This window comes from Misgurnus anguillicaudatus, chromosome 19 (assembly GCF_027580225.2).
Source record: "Misgurnus anguillicaudatus chromosome 19, ASM2758022v2, whole genome shotgun sequence".
Classification (NCBI taxonomy): domain Eukaryota; kingdom Metazoa; phylum Chordata; class Actinopteri; order Cypriniformes; family Cobitidae; genus Misgurnus; species Misgurnus anguillicaudatus.
The window spans coordinates 6,299,692-6,326,562 of record NC_073355.2 but is presented as its reverse complement, the minus strand read 5'-3'; the positions used below and the strand labels follow the sequence as shown (position 1 = coordinate 6,326,562).

General features: G+C 37.1%; 4 protein-coding genes across 5 annotated transcripts in view; 1 reads left to right on the top strand and 3 right to left on the bottom strand.

Annotated features, from left to right (window-relative positions):
* Nucleotides 1–1,712: 1,712 nt before the first annotated feature.
* Nucleotides 1,713–4,951, bottom strand: anks4b (ankyrin repeat and sterile alpha motif domain containing 4B). Its single transcript, XM_073856840.1, has 2 exons — nucleotides 4,661–4,951; nucleotides 1,713–3,086 (listed from the first exon to the last, which is right to left on the bottom strand). The coding sequence occupies exons 1-2, from the start codon at nucleotides 4,818–4,820 to the stop codon at nucleotides 1,984–1,986; spliced, it is 1,263 nt and encodes a 420-aa protein (XP_073712941.1). The 5' UTR covers nucleotides 4,821–4,951; the 3' UTR covers nucleotides 1,713–1,983.
* Nucleotides 4,952–6,497: 1,546 nt separating this feature from the next.
* Nucleotides 6,498–11,467, top strand: slc25a17l (solute carrier family 25 member 17-like). The gene is made up of 9 exons (XM_055185244.2): nucleotides 6,498–6,770; nucleotides 6,881–6,941; nucleotides 8,394–8,460; nucleotides 8,575–8,723; nucleotides 8,802–8,918; nucleotides 9,099–9,244; nucleotides 9,319–9,414; nucleotides 9,497–9,579; nucleotides 9,661–11,467. The coding sequence occupies exons 1-9, from the start codon at nucleotides 6,699–6,701 to the stop codon at nucleotides 9,806–9,808; spliced, it is 939 nt and encodes a 312-aa protein (XP_055041219.1). The 5' UTR covers nucleotides 6,498–6,698; the 3' UTR covers nucleotides 9,809–11,467.
* A 404-nt stretch (nucleotides 11,468–11,871) lies between these two features.
* dxo (decapping exoribonuclease) lies at nucleotides 11,872–21,072 on the bottom strand. Of its 2 annotated transcripts, XM_055185242.2 has the most exons (6): nucleotides 20,426–21,071; nucleotides 15,683–15,909; nucleotides 15,378–15,597; nucleotides 15,064–15,199; nucleotides 12,910–13,004; nucleotides 11,872–12,821 (listed from the first exon to the last, which is right to left on the bottom strand). In XM_055185242.2, exons 1-6 carry the CDS (start codon nucleotides 20,860–20,862, stop codon nucleotides 12,713–12,715), a joined length of 1,224 nt encoding a protein of 407 aa, XP_055041217.2. In that variant the 5' UTR covers nucleotides 20,863–21,071; the 3' UTR covers nucleotides 11,872–12,712. The 2 variants fall into 2 exon arrangements, with proteins under 2 accessions (XP_055041217.2, XP_055041218.2); XM_055185243.2 differs by lacking the exon at nucleotides 11,872–12,821 and having other exon boundaries at nucleotides 12,950–13,072; nucleotides 20,426–21,072.
* A 2,365-nt stretch (nucleotides 21,073–23,437) lies between these two features.
* pitpnc1a (phosphatidylinositol transfer protein cytoplasmic 1a) overlaps nucleotides 23,438–26,871 on the bottom strand; it is a 114,311-nt gene continuing 110,877 nt past the window's right edge. Inside the window, exons 8-9 of the mRNA XM_055184668.2 lie at nucleotides 25,029–25,092; nucleotides 23,438–24,729 (exon numbers count right to left, since the gene is read on the bottom strand). Coding sequence (XP_055040643.1) covers nucleotides 24,416–24,729; nucleotides 25,029–25,092 — 378 coding nt within the window. The 3' untranslated portion in view covers nucleotides 23,438–24,415. The remainder of the gene's footprint in view (nucleotides 24,730–25,028; nucleotides 25,093–26,871) is intronic.

Here is a 26,871-nt window from a genome sequence, read left to right as displayed (position 1 = left end):
GATTGAAGATTTAAACAAAAAGATATGTTTTGCTATGGTGAAATGTTCGTGCAGAAGCAATAGTAGTTTTTATTTTACCCATGCTGGGTAAATATTGGACAAAACACAACTCTGGGGTTAAAACTGACACAATATCTTCTTGTTTAAACCCAACTGCTGGGTTACTACTGTATATCCCATGGTTGCATAACATTTAGTCATTTACATTTAGTCATTTAGCAGACGATTTTGTCCAAAGCGACTTACAAATGAGGTAAACAATAGAAGCAATTATAGCAATACAAGAATAGCAATACATAAGTGCACTGGAAATAGTCTCATCCATAGCAATGGGTTAGGTTTTTTTTGTAAGAATGTATAGATAGAGATTAAAAAAATGAAAAGAAAAAGATAATAAGTCTTATATTAGTAGGTAATGGCGGAAGAGATGGGTTTTTAGCTGATTCTTAAAGACAGCTAAAGAGTCAGCAGATCGTGTCGCGACCAGCAGATCAATCCCCAGTTGTGGAACAGCTCCAGAGAAAGGTACGCGATAATGTTTTTTAACCCAGCATGTGTTCTGTCCAATATTTACCAAAATAACCCAGCCATTTTAGAGTGCACGCTTTGCTCTCCACATTGATTTTGCATAACCCTTTGCACAAGTCAAGAATTTACATGAGACTGATTTCTTACAGTATTTCCCAATCTTAGTTTGTTTGGTTTCATTTATTAGCTATCAGTTTACAAATCCTTTTTCAGTTATATTAATTTAGGACACTTTTGGTACTGTAAGCAGCCTATAGTGTGGTAGCCTTTGACTATATTTTAGTATTCAGTTACTTTTACTTTAATATATAACCAAATTGTTGGGCTCATCTGGATCATTACTCTTGTGATGGGTTTATGTAACGAAACATTTATATGTCAAACTTTATAAATATGGCTGTATGCATAGATATGTATAAAGGCTAGATGTGTTACGGTAGAGTCTCTAACGTCATCACCTGGCGGCCATCTTGCCGGACGCTCGCTCACTCGTAGCATGTACTTTTAAATGACCATAACTTGCTAAATTTTCTATTGATTTTTAAATGGTTTGGTTTCTTACAAACATTATTAACATGGCTATATTCTGGATGCTTTAACATGTTTCATGAAAAAAATTTTTTAGTATACATATGCAGTGTCATAGGCAGGCCTACATCTTTGACGTTTATAACAAACCAAACTGTTTGAAAATCGGAAAAAAATTAAGCAAGTTACGGTCATTTAAAAGTACCTCCACCATTAAACTCAATGCTACGAGTGAGCGAGCTGCCTGTGGTAAGATGGCCGCCAAATGCGGACGTTTCACTCAATTGGCCAGCAGCGCGGGCGAGACATCTAGCCTTTATACATATCTATGGCTGTATTCATGTTTATGAGAGAGTTGAGGTCAGGCAGAAGTTGGACCTCTGACCCAATGTTACAAAACCTATCGCAGAAGACATTTAATAACTGTATGAATTAGTTTTGAGGGATAAATGTGCTTTTTAAAGTAATATTAATGGGGCACTCTATCTAATGCCAAAAAGCTGAAAAGAGCCAGAATGTTACTCTGACTGATTTTGAAGTCATATACACCTAGAATGGCTTGAAGGTGAGTAAAATATGGGGTGAACTATTACAATTTAGATAGATAGACATAAACAGATTTATAGCAAGATTTCAAACACAAAATCACAAAAATATAGCGTATAAATTACTTTTATTTCAAAGATGAGTTCAACAGCAAAAGTGAAAATGTCCTTTAAATACAAGCCATGATTATGAAACAGCTATAAATGAAATCAAACCCCTTGTTATACTTACAAGTACATGAATGAGATTTTAACTGTTGTATTATTTTGTACATTTTTGTTGAAATCACAAATAGCTAAAAGCAGAGATAACGACAGCCTATAACTAAAAGGAATCATAACGGAGAGAACCGTAAATGTCTGTGTACAGCCGAATCACATGTTAAAGGAAGGTATCCTTTAAAACACCACTCTGCTTCAGGACGGCCTTTCTGCGAGCTGCTGCCTCCAAAATCTTTTTGCGTGGCCCCAGCTGGATGCGGATGCTCTTAAGGTCATCATCTGAGCAGAGCATCAGAGCTTCCAGATCCAGCTGCTCACGGGTGAAGACGGGAGCAAAGTCCACCAGGCTGATAGAAGCCAAGAATGAATCCAAGTTCGAGGTCTCATCTTCCTCATCCAGACCGATCTCCTCTTCGTTCCAAGGAAGTTCGGAATCCTCATCAAATACCTCGCCTTCCACCACAGACTCGAACACCTCCTGGCGAATGAGGAAGCCCAGGTCTTCCGTATCACCGCTGGGAAGGTCCTCCGGCTCCATATCCATGGAGAAGCTTCTGCGGAACACCATTTTTCCGAGACCAGGTCTCGCAAAAATAGAGCTCACCTGACTGGCTCCCTCTTCGTCACTTTTGTCAGTATCTCTTTCTTCATCTTCATCACCATCGATTTCATCAAGCTCGTCGAAGACGTCAATGAAACCTGGCTTGTCCTTGGAACCGCTGTCCTGTTTGACGAAAATGACGTTGCCATCCCCCTGTTTGCTTATGGTTCCTTTGTCTTTTTTCCCAAACTTGCTTTGAAGTGTTCCCTTGAGCGTTGTCTTGACAGACCCGTTGGCCTCTGCGGCAATGAGTCTGGAGAAGTGCTCGCTGTCCACGCTGCTTATGGTACCCGTGGAAGAGGCAAAACTGGGTTCGGAGAAGGAGGCGCGGTACATCTTCTCCATCTTATCTTGATGCTTTTTCTTCACGCGTTCGCACAACTTCACCCGACGCTCTGCGTCTTTAGTGGCCTGATCCTTCAGACGTGCCACCCTTTTGCCGTTCTGGCTCGTCTGCTGGGAGGCGGCACTGTCCAGGAAGCGGACGCAGTCCATGTGGTCTCGAGAGGCGGCGACGTCCATCGGCGTGTGGAAATCATTGTCCAGAGCGAAGAGGTTGGCGCCAAAGTTCACCAAGAAGATGAGGATCTGCATGTGACCGTTGGCGGCGGCGTGATGTAAGGGCGTGTTCCCCCAGATGTCACTTTTGTCTGGATCCCCCCTACAGGACATTAGAAAAGAGTAAGAATTAATGGTGCTTCTATTACAGTTCCTGTTGTATAAACATGTGACCCTGCCTGTGAAATCCAGGCTAAAGTCTCAATCTAATTATGAGATTAGGAGCAATAAAGTTTGATTTCAGTCACTGATTTTATCACTTTACTCAGTCAATATTAAAGATATCTATTCTTTACATAATGAAGGATGATTTTATGTAGAAAACGGTAAATCACTATAAATGACTTTAGCTAGGTTTATGGTTAGGGTTAAGGAAATATGACATGTGACAACAAATAATGCCCGATTATAAAACAGAGAATCTCAGATAGATTATTAAGCTGGTTCTTCATAATGATATCTCATTATATAATTTGATCGCTGCTAACATAATAAAAGTTCCACCCTCACATATTGTCTTATAATTCACACGGTTCTCCTCAAGGCTATCAACATCAAAGTTAATCTGTAACCTGCTATAAGATGCTAAAGTCCACAGGTAAAACCATAAAAAGTCAGATTACAATATCCACAGTACGAAAGCTTATCTAACTGAACAGCATCTGAGAATGACATGCAATGAGAAAGCCTTTCTGAATAACCATGACAAAAACTAGTTGTGGCAAAGATTAATCGCGATTAATCGCATACAAAATAAAAGTGAGTTTTTGCATAATATATGTGTGTTTGTTTTGTGTGTAATTATTATGTATATGTATATATGTATATAATAATTACACACAACACACCCACATTTATTATGCAAAAAACTCACTTATTTTGTATGCGATTAATCGCGAATAATCTTTGCCCACCACTACAAAAACATCTGCTAATGCTATACAATAAGTTTCAAGGGATAGTTAACCCAAAACCTCATGTCATCATTTCCTCTACCTCATGTTGTTTTAAACCTATTATCTAAAGTTATACAGGGGGGTTGTGTTAGGGTTCTGTTCACAAAATATATAAACTCAGGCTTGGCTTGGGCTAACAGTAGGAGGCCTGTTGTCCTGAATTTGCATGATTCATTTGGCTGATTAAACGCTTGGCTTCAGCTCTAGGAATTTAAGAAGTAATGTAAATAGCAAATAATCTAAGAGGAAGATACAGAGCGAAAAGCTATCCATGGATAAAACTTTAGGGAAGAGGCAGAATATGGATTTGTAAAGTAAAAACAAATGAGCTTTTATTCTTCCTTTCATTTATTTAAAGGATCAAAACTTTTTCTGTAACTTAAAGCCATGTTGTATACATTTAGTTGTATTTTAATAATAGCATCAATTCTACATGGGAAAAAATGACTACATTTCTAAGGCCTACATTAACGATATAAGCAACAATATCAAGAAACCACCCCATGGGTCATTAAACTGGTTTGAACTGGAAAATCGTATTAGATAAACTGTGATCTGGCATATAGTTAAGATGTAAATGTATATTTATAGCTCTTAAGAACAAGAATGGCACAAACTATTGAAATGCTATCAACATTAACATCAATATCTCAATCAACTGTCAATCACAGACAGTCACTAGTCATGATATGCATTTTAAGTAAAGCTTTAGTGAGCTCCCCCTCGACTGCATATGAGCTGAAGAGCCTCCACGCGTCCATGATAAGCTGCCCAGAGGGTTGGTGTCATGCCATCTTCATCTGGAGTGTTCAGATCTTTTCTTGTGGCTTCTTTCAAAAGATCCAAATAGCCATCAATGGCTGCTTTGTGGTATCTTGACATGACTGTAAAAGTTTGCTATTAAAAAATATCCGAATAAAATGTTTATAATGATTTTTACAGAAACATCTTGTAGACCTTTCGCTCTCTCTCGCTCTCTCTCTCTCTTTGCCTCTGTGCCTGAAGGAGGCGAAACTCACTGTACAGACGTCACTGTCAGTTAGTGTCATAAACTAAAGTCCATTGTGTGTTGTCAATGATCCGTTATCAGAAGTGCAATGTTGTTGTGTAAAATGTTTAATTGAAATTTATTTCAGATACTCATCAAGTTCAGATACTCATCATCATAATGTGCAAAAATGATTGTCAATAGCTGAAAGTGTCATGACGTCACACTAGTAAAGAGACATTTCTCCCTATCGTTGAAATACAGTAAGGGAACTTATATGGAAATGGGTGTGGCTTATAAATCAGATACATATAGGCAATAAATAATATTATATATTCACTTTCTATTACTCAGTGCCAGTCAAGTCCTACCTTGACCCCTGCTGAGTGCGTGTACAAGCGTGGTCACGTGATAAACATAACTTTTCTCAGGGCTAATTAAGAAACGTCGTTTGTGATTTTTTGTTGGAGTTAAAATTCTTATATGGAGATTGCAGGTCAAAAGGAATTTTATATTCTATAAGAATTTATATATTTAAACAGTTATAATGTTACTGAATTATAATTTTATGTATTTATTTAATTTAATTGATAACCTAACAGATATTGTAGGCTATACAAACGAGACTATATATCCAGTGTGTCAGGTGTAGGCTATATAAAACAAACAAAAAAGGGAAACAAATGTATTCAATGTTTTTTTTTTTTTTAGTTTTGGATAATTTTACAAAAAGTGCTGTGAAATTTAAATGTGGAGAATTTGGCCATCGAGCATCCTCTGGATCAAGAGTTGTGTATTAGTGATTGGAAAACGAAGCTTTTGAAGTTTCGAATCAATTGAACCGATTGCTTCGAAAATTGATTCAGTTTTTCGAAGCGTTCGAAACTGGTGACACCTGCTGGTCAAAATAGTGTTAAAGCAGAATGTCCAAACGTTCTACACTTTTTTTTAAATATAGCAAGATTTTTCTAAAAATATGTTTTAAAAATGATTTAACTTAATTAAGACATAATTAAAAGTGTACCTTGCTAAAAAAAAACAATAGACACCATCACAAAAATTCTATTGGTTTTATTGGTTCTATGTATTGGTTCTAATGGAATATTGCTCAAAACACACTTCAGTGTAGTGGTTTTAATGGTAAAAGCTAATGGTTCCTATTGGTATTTTAATGGAAACCATTAGAATTTTCTGTAATAGTTTTATTTTTATTTTTTTAGGGCAAACAAATCTTTAAAACGAACTCCCCTTTTAATTATGCACATTTTTGTCTGTCTATAAACAATCTGTCTATAAACAAAAAGTAAACAAAATGGTAGTGTTATTAGTCAGAAGGATGAATGTTTTATGAACTTGCATAATAAAACTGATCCTAACCATATTAGATAATTCTGGTCATTTGTGATCATCTCGCCTTGTTTGCTAAAATCACGTGACTTGGCCAGTTTGAAACAAGCTCCGAACCGATTGATTCGAAACAAAAGATTCGTAAAAGTTTCGAAGCCTCTGAAGCAGTGCTTCGAAAGCGACCATTACTATTTAAACGCATTACCTCGCTTCACCTGTAGAGGCGGTAACGAGCTGCGTGAATCAAAGAAGACTCAGTGCGAAGAATTATATATTGAGCCGATACATTTGAATGCGGATGTTCTACAAATAAACGTGAAACCTTGTATTTGAATTAAGTTTTTGTTTTTGGTTGTGGGTGATTTGGGTCACGCAAGAGACAGTAATCTGTTTTATTTAAGACTAAAAAAAACAAGAACTAAGAGATGTCAGACAGCAGCAGCTCAGTCGGTCTGCTGTCATATGAAACACTCGTGCATGCTGTTGCAGGTGCTATGGTGAGGAAACACTGACGCATTATCTAATTATACAATACTGGCTGTCTCGTTGATTTAAAGTCAGCGTCTGTGAATGATATTTGTTAAAGAATGCTGTTTTTGTCCCAAAGGGCAGTGTTACAGCAATGACTGTGTTTTTCCCTCTGGACACAGCCAGAATCAGACTTCAAGGTGAGTTATCGTCACTGCATCATCATACTGTCTTCTGTACTGTCACTGTATGAGACTGAAAAATATCAATAGTTGTTACGAATCAGATGGCATTTGTAAAGTTTATAACGTAATAGTCTATACAAAAGGTTTTGTTAAAGGGGACATATCATGAAAATCTGACTTTTTTCATCTTTAAGTTCTATAATTGGGTCCCCAGTGCTTTTATCAACCTAGAAAATGTCATAAAGAACAACCCAGTAACTTAGTTTTGGTAAACTAAACTCTGCAAGCATGTAAAAATTATGTCATTGAAATGTGGCTCCCCTTGTGATGTCAGAAGGGGATCTTAATATAGTAATACCACCCCTTAATCTGCATTATACAACCATGGCACTGCCATTTAGTGCAGAAATCAGCTCATTTGCATGTAAAAGGACACACCCAAAAACTGCACATTTTTGCTCACACCTATAAAGTGGCAATTTTGACATGCTATAATAAATTATTTATGTGGTATTTTGAGCTAAAACTTCACATATGTACTTTGGGGACACCAACAATTTATTTGACATCTTAAAACATCTTGTGAAATGTCCCCTTTAATAAATCAAAATATACTTAATTATAATTCTTAATTAAATTTTTGATGTCATAAATGTTAACCATAATAAAAGTTTGTTATATTTTTTAAATAAATGGGATGAGCATGAACCTTTTCCACATTTTAGAGGGTAAAAATTTAAGGGTAAAATTGGTCACATAAGGAAAAAATATTTTAGGCATTTTAGTGTTACATTTGTATTTTTTTCACATGATTTTACTTGCTTTTTACTTTGTGTTTACTCATATATGGAAATATGTTTATAATTATATTCACAATAGAATTTTTGAAATTAAAACAATTGTTGAAATTAATAATATTTCTACTGAGAATAAATAAAAAATCAAGGGGTAACATGTTTAATACTGATGACGACAAAACCACTGGTGTGTGACATCTGATAGGATTTGATAAATTTCAGCTTTGAAGCTATACAATAGGTTGACCCAAAATATTTTAAAAAGACCATCTGAATTTCCATTAAATGATAAAAGTTAAACGAATCATACAACCTCAGTGACAAATTACAGGCATAAGATGCCCCAGAAGTTCACAAGAAAATGTACAAGATATCAGCAACATGTCTTAGCCAAAGACATTCCATATGCTGACCTTAGGTCAGCAGTTAGTAAATACAATTACTATAATAATAAAAAAAATAATAATATAAATACAATAAAATTACTATAAAGTAAACAATTACTATAGTCAGATCACTATAAATCCCATTTAGCCAATGTGCCGGGACTCAGCCCCGGACAGCCTCGGCCTAATTTAAACTCCGATTATTACAATGTGTCTGTTAAAATAAGGTTTTAGATGTAATGTAAATGGACACGTCATTTATGCATTTCCCTGCATCTGTTCAGTGGATGAAAGCCGGAAGTCTAAGTCCACTCCCATCATTCTGGCTGAGATAGCAAAGGAGGAGGGCATGTGAGTATTGTGTCCAGTGTACAGAGAGAGATCAGGTTGCTTTAAGCTCATGGAGGCAGATTTTGATGCTGTATTCGGGTACGTTTGGTTGCATCTCCCATCTTTGTGTTTCAGATCGTCTCTTTATCGTGGCTGGTTCCCTGTGATTTCCAGCCTGTGCTGCTCTAACTTTGTTTATTTCTACACCTTTAACACCTTGAAGAAAGCGATGGTCTCTGACAGATCCAAACCTGGCAAAGATTTGCTCATGGGCTTCATATCAGGTACTGAAATGTTTTACAGTCTGCAGTTTAAAGCTTTAAGCGAACACAATCATTTATTAATCTTCCTATTTCATTCAGGAGCGGTTAATGTTCTCCTGACGACTCCCATGTGGGTGGTCAACACACGGCTGAAGCTTCAGGGTGCAAAGTTTAGGAACGAGGATCTCCATCAGACCCACTATAAGGGCATATTTGGTCAGAACCCCTTAAACACTCATTAATATGTTGAGGTATCGAATCCAAACAAACATTTGCTCCATTTTTTCCTACTGTAGCACAGTGGAAAATGCATGCTTTTGGTATTCATACGGTACATTTAATAACAAAACTGCTGACAGAAACAAATAACGTCTCATTGCCGTGTCCGTTTTAAAGATGCCTTCTCCCAGATTATAGCCAACGAGGGGGTGGGAACTCTGTGGAACGGGACTCTGCCGTCTCTCGTGTTGGTCTTCAACCCCGCGGTTCAGTTCATGTTTTACGAGGCTATGAAACGGAAAGCAGGACGCGGAGGCAAAAAGGTACATGTCGAAAAGATGCCAGTGCTATATTAGCTTCTATTGCATACAAGTAAAATTTTAATGTGAACGTGCAGATATCATCACTTGAGATCTTTCTCATTGGTGCCATTGCTAAAGCCATTGCAACAACTGCAACATATCCGCTGCAGACGGTTCAGGCTATCCTGAGGGTAACTAACATCCACTGTCGTCAGTGTTTTATAAATGCACAAGTAAGAGATTGTACAGTATTTCTCGTTGCTTTTTTAACAGTTTGGGCAGTATAAATCAGATGGGAAAGGAGGTCTGCCGGGCAGCGTGAGGAATGTGATATCTTTACTAATGGACCGAATCAAGTAAGTCTATTTGAAGTGCTGTAGTTTACTGTTCATTTCCTAGCTAATAAAATGATTCAAACCAATGTTTGTCTTTTACAGGAGACATGGACTGTTAGGGTTATATAAAGGTTTAGAGGCGAAGCTTCTCCAGACAGTATTGACGGCAGCTCTCATGTTTGTGGTGTATGAGAAGATAACTTCTGCCACGTTCAAACTCATGGGTCTCCAGAAAAAACTCAAGCATTGAGAAACCGAGCCATGTAAAGTAATGAGAAACTAAATACTACCTCTATAACGCACAGCCTCAATGAGGAGAGCTTAACATATCCCATCACTTACTACTTTGATATAACATGGGTTAATGTAGTATGATCCCAGTTTAACACAGTTTACACTGAAGGTGTTTATGAATACAAACATTTAATTTTTAACAAATTTATGTTTTTAAGTTTCTGTCTGAATGTGAAATACATTTTAATATCATAGCTAGGGCTGTCACAATTATTAAATTATCGTCTCATCGCGATTGTTTGACCTCATCGCCATGATTTTAGATCACCGCAATGATTGCACATCTCTCTGAAAAACACAAGGGGGAGCTGTAGCATCTGTATGAACGAGACCGTATCTAATGGCTGTCTTCATGTATTAAAGCCATTTAACTCATTCACCGCCAGCCTTTTTGAGAAAAGTTGCCCACCTGCATTTTTGTGATTTTAACAATATTTTCACAAAATTCCTTGCAGGAAAAATTATTTTCTATAAATATATAAACATACAAATTATATCAAATTAAAGAACACACCCTCTGCTTTCAAACAAACAATAAACAAACAAACAAACAAACTGGGGAAAAAACGTTTCATTATATATTTACTTTTTCTACTTAATTTAACCATTGAAATATGGATATTTCTCTTCAAAATACAACATTTTGAGCAAAAAGCTTAAAAAATTGCGTTTTTGTAAAGGAATTTATGTTAGAGATCAGACTCAGAATAACTATCAAACATAAAGGCAGTTAAAATAAATCATTAAATCTTTTTAACTTCCGTTTTTGATGCATTCGGTTTGGCGCCATCTGGTGGATAAAAGCGGTATTACACTTTCACTTTGAAATTCGTCCAGAAAGGCATATTTATTAGTTAAATATGAACTCATAAATGACGAGATAACTCGTCAATGGCGGTGAATGAGTTAATACAGTGAAAAAACAGCATTTAAAGAAATGCTGCAAAACTTTGATAAGCAGTATGAATTGCAAGGTGAAACATACATTTCCAAAACAGCAATTCCAAAGTTAGATGCTATTCTTAAGGATTTGCAAGGAATTGATTTTTTTGCAGCCACTACAGACATGTGGTTCAGTACTAATATGACCTTACTAGGATTGGCTACTATTTAAGGCCTGTTCTGCTATAGTCAGTTTATTTTGATATTCTGATATTTTTCAGACACTTTATTGTGTTTATTTCTTATGAAGAATTTTCAGTTTTTGAAAGATTTATTCATTAAATAATTACTTTTTAAATATGTTTTATATTATATTTACTCCCTGGTAAATCTTGCAAAGGATTTCATTTAAATAATCACAACAATGTGTAAAAAAATTCATGAACAAAAAATCTATGAGAATTAAACGTCAAAGCCCTAAAACAGGCAATTAATCGTCATAATCGACAAATTTTATTAGACAATGAACTGTCAGACAAATTACATAATCGTGACAGCCCTTGGCAATTTTAGTTCAAAGCAAATTAATATTAAGTGTAGGGTTTTGTAAATGTAAGGGGTTCACCTAAAAATAATATTTATGTGTTCAAGGTTTTTTCCACACCATGGAAACATTTAGGTTCTTGCCGATAATTGCAAAGTAGGATGAGTGATATAAAACTTGTAAAGGAAATATGCACTGCAAAAAAAAGACTTTCTTAGTAAATCAAGATGCTTTTTATAATGAGCAAACTGACCCAAGAAAAAACTAGTTTTTAGACAAAAAAACGATTAAATGAATTTGTGATTAAAACAAGCTAAATTTGTGACTTTTTTCTTATTTCAAGTTTTGTTCTTACCCCATTGGCAGATTTTTTTGCTTGTTTAAAACACAAATTCACTTAAATATAATTTTTCTTTTTTTCTAAAAACCAGATTTATTTTCTTCCAAAAATGCATCTTGATTTAAAAAAAAAAGATTTGTACTGAAAACAAGTCAAAAATACGGAAAAAATTGTGTTTTTTGCCGTGTGTTTGTCCTTTACGCTCAGTTGTTTACTCTGCTGTTCAAGCCAGTTTGCAAATAAAATGTTACACTTTACAGTTTCTATACATTTGATTTATTTGTTTAATTACATTTGTACAAAAGCATTGTTATTTAGCATACATGAGAGGCATTTTAAAAACAACAGGGCTCAGAAATAAAATCCAAGAGTATTTACTTACCATGCTTGCCTTAAATCTGCTGTTTCTTATATTAGTTACTGAAGTCTCACATGCTTTGTATCATAAAACTATTTACAGAATCTTAAAAAGTAAAACGGTTTACATACTGTAATACTTTGTGCATTAGGTTTCTTTAATTTATAGCACGTTTTGTATTTTAATTTGTATAACTTGTGTTATTTCATGATTGTACTTTTTCAGCATGTTTAAATGAGATGCAATAATGCTAATAAAAGGTAATTTGGGAAATCTAGTTGAAAGTCCTTCTTTGGGATGATATGTTGTCTTTTAGCCAAAGCACGAAACAAGAATACATTGTTTTTTGGTGTAAATCAAATTTAAAAAAATCTTGCTTGGTGCCAGAATAATTTTACAAACCATTTACATACAAATTCACGCTGCAAATGTTTCTGATAGCTTTGTATAAGATACAGTTATATATTATCCTTGCTAAAGTTATAAAAATGATAAATGTCTTAAGTCTTATAAAAATGTGCATTGACAACATAAAGTTACTACTTTAAACATACTTGAAGCAGCAAAACCGAAACACTTACAGAAACATGAAACCATGCCGCATTCTCAAGCTCGAGTTCATGTTGGATTAAACCATTGAAAAGAAAGCACAAACTTTCTGTACATCTGTAAGTGTGTATTGGATATAATTTGTGTTTGAAGTCCTCAGTATGTCAATGTTTAGATGAGCGACCCATCATTTCATTTCCTCCACATACCACTCTGGTAAGATGTTAAACTGTGAGTCTCTGTGAACCGTGTAGGTCACGTCTCTGTGTGGATCCCATGCAAACAGATACACCAACCTGAAAAATAAGCACATGACAGAACCGTCAAACCCCTGCAATACAAACTGGTAAGTCGATAGTAGATCTAAAAATATTTTCATCTTACCTCGGGTCGTCTTCTTTAACAACTGATTTGACAAAGGACAAGAAATCGCTGCAGAAATTCATACAGACTGTGGGCTTCCAGCAGTTAAACTCATTCTACAGAATAAAGGCATCTCTGTATTGTTAGTGGCTCTTTATAGACAAGCATTTCTTCAGTAGATCATCTGTAGGGTAAGGTATTGAAACAAACCCTTAAACATAAGCATTACGTAAAGGATTACTCCTCTTTCATAAAACTAATTTGGATAATTGACTCACCCCAGATGTTGATGTCTTTCTTTGTTCAATAGAGAAATTACATTTTTTGAAATTTTTTGAATGGCCCCCACAGTGCTCATAGGAACATTCAGCATTCTGGAAATGCGCCTATAATCATTTCTCCCATTCAACGATGAGATTACGAAGATCTTGAGAGAGTTTTTGCTTTTACCCATCATGAAGTCTTTTCTGTGTGCCTCCTGGGTAATGAGAAGCCTTTATAGCCCATCAATTAGGACTAAAGCAGCTGATATCAATTAATAATGATAGGGGGCAGGGTTTCTCTCTCTCAATACTGACAGATTTCAGGTGATCTCCTGGCTTTCTATGCCATTTTGCACCTTGTTCTCTTCATGTGTTTAATACTTATTCCCTGTGTCATTTCACTTTATTTATTATGACTCAACTTGTATACTTAAATGTTCTGATTTCTTTTTATGAATTCAATACTTGGCTACATCTGGTGGAAATTTTGTGTCAATAGCCCACTTACTAGGGGTGTGACGAGATCTCATGCGACTTAAATGCGTCTCGCGAGATTTCTTGTGGAGGTGAAATCCTGGCCGTTTCTCAAATAAAAGACTGCATCCTTCGGAGGTCGCATTTTTAAACTGCATTTACTTCGTAAAGACTGTCTTATTAGAGAATATTAACAATTATAAAGTTTACTAATTATTTAGTTAATCGCAAATTGTTGTAGCTAATATGCTCACGACTTGCGAATGTAATGCTCAGATAATTAACTAAAATAAACCTTGATGACGTATGCGGTCTGCATATGCGACCTCCGGAGGATGCAGCTTTCTGTTTGAACCTTTTACAGTGCATACATTATATTCTGTCTTTTACAGTGTTTGGGTTTTCAATAATGTTCGTTTGGGAACTCGTGTGAAGTCTGAGACGCGTTGTGTTTGTCTGTTAATCAGTGTCAGATGTGAAGTCTCAGCAGTATAAACCCTCACACAAGATTTTATGTCTGCATGTTCTTGCTAAGTGACAGTGGCTGTATCATTTCTAGTGTAAAGAAATGGACATATATTAAATATTTAAATGGGTTTAAACATTTTTTGGTTAAAAATAAGCGCTTCTCTCCGTCTAAAGTGAAAGTGAAGAAAGAGTCCGCGAGACGAGTCCACTATCGCCCCCTGCAGGCATTTGTTATAATACATACATAATGCTTTTTATTTATAGGACCCAAATGTAATGTGTTTGTTAATGTAATGTTGTTTAAAGTAACTTGGTTTTAATACTTTATTTGAACCATTTATTATTGCATCTTCGTTATTATGTAATTTTAAAGGCTACTCCTCACTTGGGTCTATTTTTATTACCCCAAAATAACAAATGACTTCATTATCAGTTAGCAAAATAATTGTTAGGGACAGTCCTTGATTAGTTAAAACATTTAAAAATGACATGATTTCAGTTTCTTATTCATTTATTTTATCATTGAAGATAAAAAAGTGTACAAAATATCGTCTCGTTCTCGTGAACCCAATCTCGCGTCTCGTCTCGTGGATTAAGTGTCTCGTCACACCCCTACCACTTACTGATGAAAATACTGATGTGTCAAATATTTATTTTTGCCCGCTGTACATAAGTACATATTTATTTTATTTTTTGGTGAAAATGATGATCGTTTCACTAGATAAGACCATTATGCCTCGGTTGGGATCATGCAGAGCCCTTTGAAGCTGCATTAAAACTGTAAAACGTTGGGGTCCACTATATGGAGAAGACATAAACATCTTGGATGACATGGGGTGAGTAAATTATCGGGATGCTTTTAATGAAAGTAGTGTAATCCTTTATTGGGAGGTAAATGATCCTGTTTGTGTTGTGCTATATTTAATTAATAGAAAATGAAAGTTTAAGATTAATTTTGTTTTTAACATACCTTGATCAGTTGTGATATTTTAGAAGTTTGAAACGTCTCCACAGACACCACCACCCCTTCATGATCCCGAAATCCAGCGACTATCTGTGGCACTCCAGGAAGAAATGACTGTGCCCACCATTTCAGCAACTTGTATCTTCAGCAAAAACATTTAATGAATAAAAACACATTCAGTCACAGTGCTGCTATCATGTCTATATTTAAAACCTTTCATATATGAATAATATGTTTGTAAGATTTTTTCAGTGAATTTTACATTTCTTTTGAACTATTATATGACTTCATAACTCCATTGATATGTTTTGAAGTCTCACCTGTGGAAGTTGCTGCGCTGTTTCGGGGTGCAGATCTCCGCTGAGGTCTTGAGCTCCACGTAACAGGACGGAGCGGGAGGAGCTTCGGGGTCTTTAACCCGACAGTCCACTTCTCCAGAGAAGAGCAGCTTGTGTTCGGCTAGACGAGTCTGCACCACCGTACAAAACGCTTCGTTTGTGTTCACGACTCCTCCTGGATCTGGAGTCCCGTCCACATCATCTTAAAACAGAAGCAAACGGTCAATAAACTTTATGCCCCACCATATCAAGAGTCTGATAGTAGAGAATAGCAGATCTTTTCAAACCTGCGCATATGTACTGCTCAAACTTGTATCCCCAGTACATCATTTCCTCATGTCGCTCCGAGCGCTGCTCTCGGTTTATCCTCGCCGTCTCCGTTTCCACCTCACTGATGTAGATGGTATCTTTAAACCTGGATGCGGCCAGCAGCCATCCCTCTTGAGTCTCGTACGGAGTGGTCAAGAGTTTGGTTAAGTGTCCTCTCCATGTCACGAAATCCACACCTAAAACACTGCAAACAGAGTTCCTTATTTTTATTCTTTCATAAAGTCATTTAAGATAATTGTTTCTGCACACATTATAATGTTAGAAATGTAATGCTGAAACACATTCAAAGATTGTGAACTATGTAGTATTGAATTGTGAAGTTACACCGTTAAACAGTTTTTCCACATTTTTGTGTTCAGGATTATTTTGGCGAGGCTAAAACAGTGGCTCAATGAAGCACTGGAGCCACTGAGCATGGCTCCGCCCCTAACAGAATCGTGACACGAGCATCTCTTCAGGTTCTTAATTCTTATGGGGCGTACACACCAAGTGCAAATTCAACAATTTGGGCGCGTAGATTACATACAAAATCGCAGCAAAGATACAAACTGGCGCGGGGCAATCCGCATGACGCAAATTGGATAAACACGGGCTATTTATCTCAAATGTGTTGAAAATATTCGACTCAGACGAACAATTTGCCTGACATGAAGTTAAATCCCGCAAGTAATCTAGAGCTAGGAACGCGATGTTTTGCGTTTGGTGTATGTAGCATTATTTGGGCATCCTCGTTTCTTTGCTTCACGTCTTATTGGGCGTACACACTAAACGCAAATTCAACGATTTGCGCGCATAGATTATATACAAAGTCAATGCAAAGATGCAAACTCGCAGGAGGCGATGCGAATGATTTGAATTGGGCAGCGCAATTGCCAAGAAAACGTGTACTATTCGCATCAAACGTGTCTTCGTGAAAGTTGAAAATATTCAACTCGAGCGAAAAATTCGCATGACACGAAGTTAAATTGCGCAAGTAATCTAGAGCTAGGAACGCAATGTTTCACGTTTGGTGTATTTAGCATTATTTGTGCATCCTCGTTTTCTTTCCTTCACGTCTTATGGGCGTACACACTAAACGCAAATTCAACAATTTGCGCGAGTAGATTACATACAAAGTCAATGCAAAGACGCAAACTCGCACAGGGCAATGCGAATGATTTGAATTGGGCAGCGCAATTGCCGCAAAAACACGCACTTTTCGCCTCAAACGCATCTTTGTTAAAGTTGAAAATATTCAACTCGAGCGAAAAATTCGCATGACACGAAGTTAAATCCCGCAAGTAATCTAGAGCTAGGAACGCGATGTTTTGCGTTTGGTGTATTTAGCATTATTTGTGCATCCTCGTTTCTTTTCTTCACGTCTTATGGGGCGTACACACTAAACGCAAATTCAACGATTTGCGATAGTAGATTACATACAAAGTCAATGCAAAGACGCAAACTCGCACAGGGCGATACAAATGATTTGAATTGGGCGGCACAATTGCCGCGAAAACATGCACTTTTTGCCTCAAACGCGCCTTCGTGAAAGTTGAAAATATTCAACTCCAGCGCAAAATTCGCATGACACAAAGTTAAATCCCGCAAGTAATCTAGAGTAAGGAAAGGGATGTTTTACGTTTGGTGTGTTGTCGCCACCCTCTTAGTTAAGGATGGATGAGATGAAGCATCACTTACTCTCTGTATAAATTTTATTCTCTATTATCAAATGCATTAAAACCCCGAAATATTTAACAAGAAAAAATAAAGTCAAATCCTTGATCTTCACGTCTACTAGAACACTTGGGCAAAATACAGGAAATACTTCATGGCCCTCTTCCAAATGGCGCACTTCATGTTGACTTTCGGTCTCGTGGCCTTAAATTGCGCGTGATCGATTAGTCTACGAATCTGTAGGTTGTCCCATCTGTCATTTTTATGCTTCAAAGTGTGCTCATCAGCGCCCCCCTTTGCCCCCTTGATGCAGTAGGCTTCACGCACTTTACCAACCCAGAAGTCCTTGCGAAAGAGCAATCACACCAATCAGACGATGGAAGGGAGAAGTTCACACTGACGGGCAACTTCTCTTTCTATTTCGGGTGTGACACTGGAGTCTGACTCCGGTGCATCCACGTGGACTCGCATCAAGGGTCCCTGAAGTCTGCACTACATGATGTCATCAAAGTGTGGACTCTGAGGAGGACCAGGTCCGGAGTGTGCAATGTGGGACAGGGCCTCAGTACTGGTCAAGTGCAAAGACCGCAAGTGTGGCACGCTGGGTTTTTGAAAGTCGAAAAGATGTCAAGTGGGCATGGTTTCAGCGCAGACAGTGGACACGGCTCCAGCGTTTAAGAATTTGATAGCTTTATTATACACTTACATTTGTTTTGGTGGTTAAAACACATTTTTATGTGGTGTGACAAGAGAACACATTTAATATCTGACTTTACACGGACATTAAAGGTGCAGTGTGTAATTTTTAGAAGGATCTCTTGACAGAAATGCAAAATAATATACATAACTATATTATCAGGGGTGTATAAAGACCTTTTTATAATAAACCGTTATGTTTTTATTACCTTCGAATGAGACGTTTTTATCTACATACACAGTAGGGCTGGGTAAAAATATCGATTCATCAATGCATTGCAATTATTTGTTTCTCAATTCAATATCGATTCATCAAATTCTATGAATCGATTCAGCCCCCCCCGGCCAGTGGCGGCGCTGTGGGCAACACTCTAGTGAGAGCGTTCAGCCTTGTACAAGACGCGCTATATCAAAACAGAAAGATCAAAGATGGCAAACAGCAGCACTTCTTTCAAGCCTGCACCATCAACGTGATCAAACATTAGCAGAGGTGGAAAGAAACAAATTACATTTACTCACGTTACTGTAAATGAGTAGTTTTTTGTGTACTTTTACTTTTTTGAGTAGTTTTTAAAATCTGTACTTTTACTTAAGTATGTTTTGTTTGAAGTATTGTACTTCGCTACATTTTAAATCATATCCGTTACAGAGTATATTTTTTTAAAGCAAGGTGATAAAGACGCGCAATGGATGATTGATGGGCGGGGGAACGCGCAAAAAGAACCATGGAGACGGACGAGACAGGCGCGCGCTAATGTAGACCCGCCTCAGTTCAAATCTTATGAAAGAAACCCCTGGTCATATTTAAGCGACCACTTTCCACTGACGCGAAGCGAGTGTTTCATTCCTATGAAAGGTAAGATTCATGCTCTCGAGTACGAAATTGCAGACCGGGGTTTAATGCTCATTTGCATGACGCGTTTTTAATACAATGCGCATTATCCATCGCAGTCTAGCAGCTTCGCGTCAAGTCAAACACAACTTCAGAACGTCCTCGAAAATGCGCAGCTCATTAGACATTGCAGAGAGAGAGAGAGAGAGAATAAAGGTCTGACATCAGGTACCCAGGTCAGGGACGCTAGAAGACAATAAACGTGTCAAAAGTATGACATGGCGCTCATCTTATTATATACTCATTTAAACTAGATATATAGTTTAATAAAATTATGTATGTTACCAGCAATACATCAATTACAACCTTACTATAGTGATTGTATTTACAAGCTGCTGACCACCTTCAAAAGTGCATAACTCACATGTAAAATCATTAAATAATTCCTTAAATGTTTCTTAGTTTAAAAAAGCTTTTTATTTTATTAACTTTTTGTTATTGCACTTTATTTGTAAAGATGTTCCTACAATTAAAAATAACTAGTTTGAGATTTGTATTCCCTTGTCGTTTTTGAACTATACTAAAATCCTCCACCTCTCCCCGCTGTAAAAAAAAGTAACTTTTTAATGATTTACTTTTTACTTTTACTTGAGTAGATTTTTAGACCAGTAACTTTACTTTTACTTAAGTAAAATATTTTAGTACTTTTTCCACCTCTGAACATTAGTAATACTACACACATTATTTAAAAATATACTCGGGTACTTAATTGCTTGTGTATTTACTTATTATTGAATCGAAGGAAGTAAATCAATATTGAATTGAATCGAATCGAATTGAATCGAAGCATCAAGAATCGAAATCGAATCGAATTGTGAAATTGCTAACAATACCCAGCCCTAATACACAGAGGGTCCCCTTACGTGGAAGTCGCCATTTTGTGCCGCCATGTTTCTACAGAAGCCCTAAACGGACAAACTTTTTTTTAATAAGTTGTCTCCGTCAATTACATGTTTTTGCAGTGGTGGCTACCATAGCTTCTCTATGTATTTCAAAACGAGGGGTGAGCAGTGGACTGAGCTGTTGGTTGCAATTCGCAACCTCACCACTGGATGCCGCTAAAATTTACACACTGCACCTTTAAATACACATTTTCAACTTATGCAACTTTATTTTTGTAGCTTTTATTGTGATTTTGAACAATTAACGTTACCTTTAAAAGGTGTTTATTGTATCTCTATAATTCTTTATTTTTCTGTATATAATTTCTATGTGAAGCACATGTTCTTCGAGTAAGAGTGAGTTTTATATATAAACTTGCCTTGCCATGTATTACAATCAACTCAATTTTGTTGGTTTGAGTAGGTTTATAAATTACTTTTACTGTTATTAAAAAGCAAGACAGAAGAGTTTTACTTTTACAATCCCTACAGAAAAAAACACAGAAATGTAACAGTGTGACACTTTAAATTCAAAGACATCAGGATGTGTATCGTTTATAAAGTACGGGGCATATTACCAGCTGGACGAGGAGGTTTGGTTTCTGCTTTGGATTTGATCTTTGTTTGCCAAGATCCACTTCAGCAGGTGATCAAGCTTCTCTTTCACTCCATCATCTCTTTTAACGAAACGGTCGTTGTATCCGTCTCTTAAATTGAAATTTGGGCTTTTTCTGGGCTGAACATAATATCTCATCTGTCTGTAATCATTGAAGAAGTTTCTGTGAGAGTCCAGAGAGAAGCCGCCCACCTCCACGGGCTGTTTATATACTGGGAAATTCCTCTCATACTGCTGCCTGTGTGTGGACAGAGTCAAAGCACATCTGTGACGATCTTCAGCTGAAGATCTGTGTCGCTTATCTGTGTTATAATCGACACTGAGATCTCTGGATCGTTTATAAACAGTTTCAGGATGATGTTGCTCTCTGTGTTGAGCTTTGCGGTAATGCTCAGCCATGGCGTGTGTTTAATAAAACCGTCGTGAAGATCACAACGGTGACAAATGAGCATTTAACTTATGAATTAATAGCACAGACACTGAATGTAAAATGCTCGTGATAGGACCTGCGTTATCATTCTTTCTTCGATATTATATGACAGCGCTTCAACAAAACCTTTGTGCGGATTTCATTTCACGAGAGTAGTCAAAAACACACTTTCACAATTAAAGTCCTTTAATTTTGTATCCGTTTCAAAATAAAAGTCCGCGACAACAACCGTTTCACTGTCTAATAATATGCATAACATTATTACCGTTACTAAATAAATTGCTAAGTCAATATTATTAAAATGCCATTACTGAAATATTATTACTAAAATGCTATTAAACTTTTTTGTTATACTATGTTGTGCATTGCCTTAGTGCAGTGTTTTTCAACCAGTGGGCCTGGGTCCAATAGGGGGCCTCAAGATTATCTAAAATTATTAAAAATCAAACAGAAGTACATTTTCTGAAAAGTAAATGTAGACTCAATATGATGATCTGGTTCATGTGGCTTTGTACAGGAAATGTATCTTTTTTTCTCTCTCTTTGTGTAAAATATGTATGTTAATGTAGTAAGGTTATGCGTCTCCCCATGTTATGTAATGTTGTATGTTTTCTTTAATGTAATGTTTAGTGAACATGCAATAAAAATAAAAATAAAAAAAGACTCAAGTGTAAAAATGAAACCACTTGAATTACTAATCGTTTTAATGAAGGTATTATGGTACGATATAATATTATTAAATAAAGCTAATACTTGTATCCATTCACAGTGTGTTGTATATTCATGTTTTCTTGACTGTAATAAATCACATCAACAGCCGGCAGGTCTGTACAGGTCATACCTGTGACATGCGTCGTGTACTTTTACCAGTGTGCTATTCAAGACAACTCATAGGTAAAAACCCCGTCTCTTTTGCGCTGAGTATTCTCCGATGTCACCGGAGGAGCGCACCGGTACAGTCATGGTACAGTAAATGCTCTAACTAACCTGTTAACAATAAGCAAAAATAGATAAGATAATAAGGTAAGATAATAGATAATAAGCTGCAATCATGCAGTTCACATATGTACAAACCATCAGTGTCTGGAACTGCTGAATGTGGAATGCAAAGATATGTATAAAGGCTAGATGTCTCGCCGCACTGCTGGCCAATTGAGTGGAACATCCGCATTTGGGGGCCATCTAACCACAGGCAGCTCGCTTACTCAAAGCCATTGAGTTTTAATGGTGCAGATACTTTTAAATGACCATAACTTGCTTAATTTTCTACCGATTTTCAAACGGTTTAGTTTGTTATAAACGTCAAAGATGTACCTATGACACCGCATACTTATACCAATTTTTTTTTTATGAAACATGTTAAAGCATCCAGAATTATAGCCACGTTGATACCGTTTGTAAGAAACCAAACCGTTTGAAAATTGGTAGACAATTAAGCAAGTTATAGTCATTTAAAAGTACCTGTACCATTAAAACTCAATGCTACGAGTGAGCAAGCTGCCTGGGGTAAGATGGCCGCCATGTGATAGAGACTCCGTCGTAACACATCTAGCCTTTTTACATATCTATGGTGGAATGTACATAAATATCTATGGTGTGAGCTGGTGCGAATAATTTGCATATTCATATCTATGGTCTGAGCTAATGTGATAAAGTGGAGGAGGAGACTAATTTAAATATTCATAGATCCACTTATGCAGAATAAGGCAAGGGTGTAATAAATTACCATTGCATATGATGCTCAAAGATGAGTTTTAAAGGATAAAATAGTTACAACAGCTCTCCTAACATCCCGCAGTCAGTCAGTATTTTGCTCTTTCACACCGCTGTAAACTTCAATATGAACTTCAGCGGCCGTCTCACTCTGATTGGTTCTGTTCAAAAAGCTGAAGGTGGGACTTACAATTTCATTGGCTTTCCCTGAAGTTTGTCACTGATCAGATTAAACCATTTTAAGGGTAGAGAAGATATTTTTTCACCAAATTGTGGTTTTTGATAAAATCTCTATAACAGAATGGGGTCCTGCATATTTTAATTTCTGGATTTTGTTTTGATTTTGTCTTAGTTTAATTGTAAAGGGTTATGCCATGATCCTGAATTTGGGTTAAAATGTTATTTTTATTATAAATGGACCATAAGGAATATAAAATGTTAGGTGTAGGAATTATTGGAAAATTAAATTTAAGTTATAGCATTAGACACTTCCTGTTTTCCACAATATAATTTGAATGAATGAATTACTATTAAATATTTTAAATAAATAGACTACTGACATTAGTAAAGTTTCATTGGTCTACGCCATTCAAAGTCAAAATGGTTTTATATGCCATCTGAATTATTGAAGGTATCAAAGCAACCTTTCAAAGTATATTATCAGTATTTCAACATTTCTGGTGCACTTGAGTTTAAGACCTGAGTATCCCTCTCTATCGCTCTCGCACTAACACACATTTCACATTAAAATGCCATTTAACATAAATAACAATTGGACAGCCTTGCTACGACTAGATAAAGAATAAAGTCTGAATAAAGCAGAAATCCAAATAGATAGCAAATGCTTTAATTTCACAATGGAAGTTGACATCAACAGCAATGATTTCCCAAGAATTGGCATGTGCATTTCTGAATGCTATAGAAAAGTGTTCGAAACTGATATGCATGAACCAGCAAGAGTACAGGCAAAAGCTTTTCAATTTACATAGTGTACATTGGCCAGCAGCAGCACACGTTCCTTACAGCATGTTCATTACACAACATTCTAATGCAACCAAGCATTCATTAAGGTTTTCATTTACTATACATGGATAATAATGCAAGACAATAAAGCAAACCATGAACATAACATATATAAAGAACAGGGTTATCAATTACATGGCAGATGCTCCTCAAACTAACCAATATATCATGAAGATAAACTATGTACAGACGAGTGCCAGTTTCTACCGTCCACTAACAGACCAAGCAAAAGTACTACAGTAGAACTGGGCTTAACTGGTTTTCAGAGCCCACGGGAATGGGACAGATCAAAGTTAAAGACATGAGCATAGTAAAACGGCTATCAAATTGACTTTACATTCCTATAAATGATGAGATATTTACAGTACGTGTATAATCCATTCGTTTCGATTGAAAAATCTAGAAGCCTGAGGTAAGGGTTTAACAAAATATCACGACTGAACTATATTGACTGAGCAGAGCTATCATTAGATACGTCACTACGGCAAATCAACAATCACTATAAATCCTTCATATTACAGTGTTCGACATCTGGAGGAAAATGGCTCAGCGGTAAGAAAAACGAAAACAGAGAAATGTCAGCTCCTGAGATATAATTACCATTGATCTGCAGTTTTGTCAGAAAGCACTTTTTGGCCTATTGTAAATGAACTTGGCATAAAACATGAGCTTGCACATGTTCATAAGCCACTCTGTGTGTGTGTGTGCGCGCGTGTGTGTTTGGGCAACTGTATAATTCTCTTGACATTTACTTGGGGGCTATTGTCAAAAACGTGGCACTATGGATCACTCGGGTTGTGGGGAGCTGGAACCCCAAGAAAACAGGCTTGGAAGGCGGAAGCCGGAGTCTCTCCGCACCGGGTCGGGTAGAGTCAGAGTCTCTGGAGCAGACTTCTTCCGTGGTCTGTCCTTGGGCACGGGGAGGAAGTCTGGGGCCTCTGTGGACAGGGGTGTAGAGGGCGCACTGGACGGTCCGCTACGAGCACACGCCGGCAGGGGCGTCTCGCTGATGGAAATAGCCGGGGGAAAGGTCCCCAGCTTCTTATTGGTGGCTTCCTGAGTGGCTCGTTCATATTCTCTAACCTCTTCCATCGTCATGTCTTTAAAAGAACATGCAAAGAAACATCAAATTCAATCGAATCAAATTTCAAACTTAATTAGAACTTTCAACTTCAAGAAAGAGTTCAACGTTCAAGGTCTTTGACAAGATTGCGAAGAACATCTTGAACTTCTTTCAGTTTGTTCTTTCATGCAATAATAGCTATAGATCAAGAAATCCATTTGCATCCGTAAGGGTTTGTTAGTCATCAGGAGTCAACACAAAATCAGTCATAAAGCAATGAATAGAAAGTAATTTGAAGGAAAGGTTTTGTACGCAAATGGTCAATGCCGAACTTACCAATCCACTCATCAACCCAGGCAAAGGCTTGTCTGTGGCCCAGCAACAAAACGTCCCGTACCACCTACAGAGGAGAGAGAAAGTGAATGAGAGGAAAGTAATGTGTTCCTGATTGATTAATCTTTTGTTGGTTCTGTATCAACATTTCTGAAAACTGAAATGATAGGTTAGTAAGATACTGTTAAAGATTCAATCTGATTGATTAATGGAAATATTGGATGAATTTACAGGAATTCATTGCTACTTGATGGTATAGGGTGCGATTTGCTGGGGGGGCTGAGGGGATTTACCCCCCCCCCCCCTGATCTTTATATCCGTTGTGATTAATAGTCATAAAAATACCATATAAAAAGGCTAAAATAAATATTAGGGCTGTCAAAATAAATGCGTTAATAACGCGTTAAAGGAATATTCTACTCATTTTCAATATTAAAATATGTTATTACCTTAACTAAGAATTGTTGATACATCCCTCTATCATCTGTGTGCGTGCACGTAAGCGCTGGAGCGCGCTGCGACGCTTCGATAGCATTTAGCTTAGCCCCATTCATTCAATGGTACCATTTAGAGATAAAGTTAGAAGTGACCAAACACATCAACGTTTTTCCTATTTAAGACGAGTAGTTATACGAGACAGTTTGGTGGTTCAAAATAAAACGTAGCGCTTTTCTAAGCGGATTTAAAAGAGGAACTATATTTTATGGCGTAATAGCACTTTTGGGAGTACTTCGACTCGGCGCAGTAACACCCTCCCTCTCCCATTATGAGAGTGAGAAGGGGAGCGGACTTTTCAGGCGAGTCAAAGTACTCCCAAAAGTGCTATTACGCCATACAATATAGTTCCTCTTTTAAATCCGCTTAGAAAAGCACTACGCTTTATTTTTTATTTTTGCTGCCTCTACCACGTCTGGTGTGAATGCACATTGAGAGGTAAACAAGCGTGTAGATTGCATGACCTGTGCATGTCGCACTGACCAAATCAGAATAAAGTTATTAAACAGTAGGTGTGGTCGACATCATGCAGTGCTGTACAGAGTGATTGGCGTATGACAGTATCAGTGTAGTGCGAGAACAATTCGAAAGCTGTCCTCTCCCAAGAGTCTTTTTCGGCGTGGAAACAGCCAAATAGAAAATCTTATTTTACAGGACAGTCACAAAACAAGTCCAAGAATTATTACCATTGAGAATAAGACGGCAGAAACCTCTCTCGTTAGGATCGAGGGGAACTCACAGGATGACACAGGAATGCAAAAAAGAAGCCAGAAGTCCGTCATCTTCTCTTAGAGGTTGTGCACACCAAAACTTTTAAACGTGGCTGAAAACGCTTGGACAGCGCCGAATGCCAGCTGTTTTTCAGCTGAGTGCCAGTTTTCTTCAGCTAAGCACTTTGTTGGCTCTGATACGTCATTTGTGAGACGGTTGGTTGCTGTGATACTTGTCCCGCCCCTCCTCCACTGTGATTGGACGGCCGCATGAGAACTGACATTGACGAGTGGAGCTTTTTACCCAAAGTTGAGTATTTTTCAACTCACGCCACTCAGCGCTGAGCGCGGAAAAAATGCCGGGCGCCGGTTTTTAGCGCGGAAGAAAACCGTTAGCTGCTGGCTTATTTGGAAAACGCAGAGCTTCCATTGGAAACAATTGAAAACATGCGCAATACGTTGTGCTTTGCATTTTGCAATGTTTTCTATTAAATATTATGATTATAAACAAGTGTTTTTGCATGCCTGGCGCAAAGAATATAGAAGGAATGCCTTAAATCACATAAAATTCAGATTCCGTAATCGTTTTATTAAGTTTCAGTTGTAATAAATATACTAGTCAACAATTGAAGTGGATCAAA

Bases quoted from the DNA above. Each gene is read 5' to 3' on its own strand.
- anks4b (XM_073856840.1), bottom strand. From the start codon at position 4,820: ATGTCAAGATACCACAAAGCAGCCATTGATGGCTATTTGGATCTTTTG. The intron at 3,087-4,660 runs GGGGAGCTCACT...TAATGTCCTGTA, and splicing joins TCAGCTCATATGCAGTCGAG to GGGGGGATCCAGACAAAAGT.
- slc25a17l (XM_055185244.2), top strand. From the start codon at position 6,699: ATGTCAGACAGCAGCAGCTCAGTCGGTCTGCTGTCATATGAAACACTC. The intron at 8,919-9,098 runs GTCAGAACCCCT...TCCGTTTTAAAG, and splicing joins CCACTATAAGGGCATATTTG to ATGCCTTCTCCCAGATTATA. The intron at 9,245-9,318 runs GTACATGTCGAA...GTGAACGTGCAG, and splicing joins CAGGACGCGGAGGCAAAAAG to ATATCATCACTTGAGATCTT.
- dxo (XM_055185242.2), bottom strand. From the start codon at position 20,862: ATGGCTGAGCATTACCGCAAAGCTCAACACAGAGAGCAACATCATCCT. The intron at 15,598-15,682 runs GTTTGAAAAGAT...TTCTGTTTTAAG, and splicing joins TGAGCAGTACATATGCGCAG to ATGATGTGGACGGGACTCCA. The intron at 13,005-15,063 runs GTATGTTAAAAA...TTTATTCTGTAG, and splicing joins AAATATCACAACTGATCAAG to AATGAGTTTAACTGCTGGAA.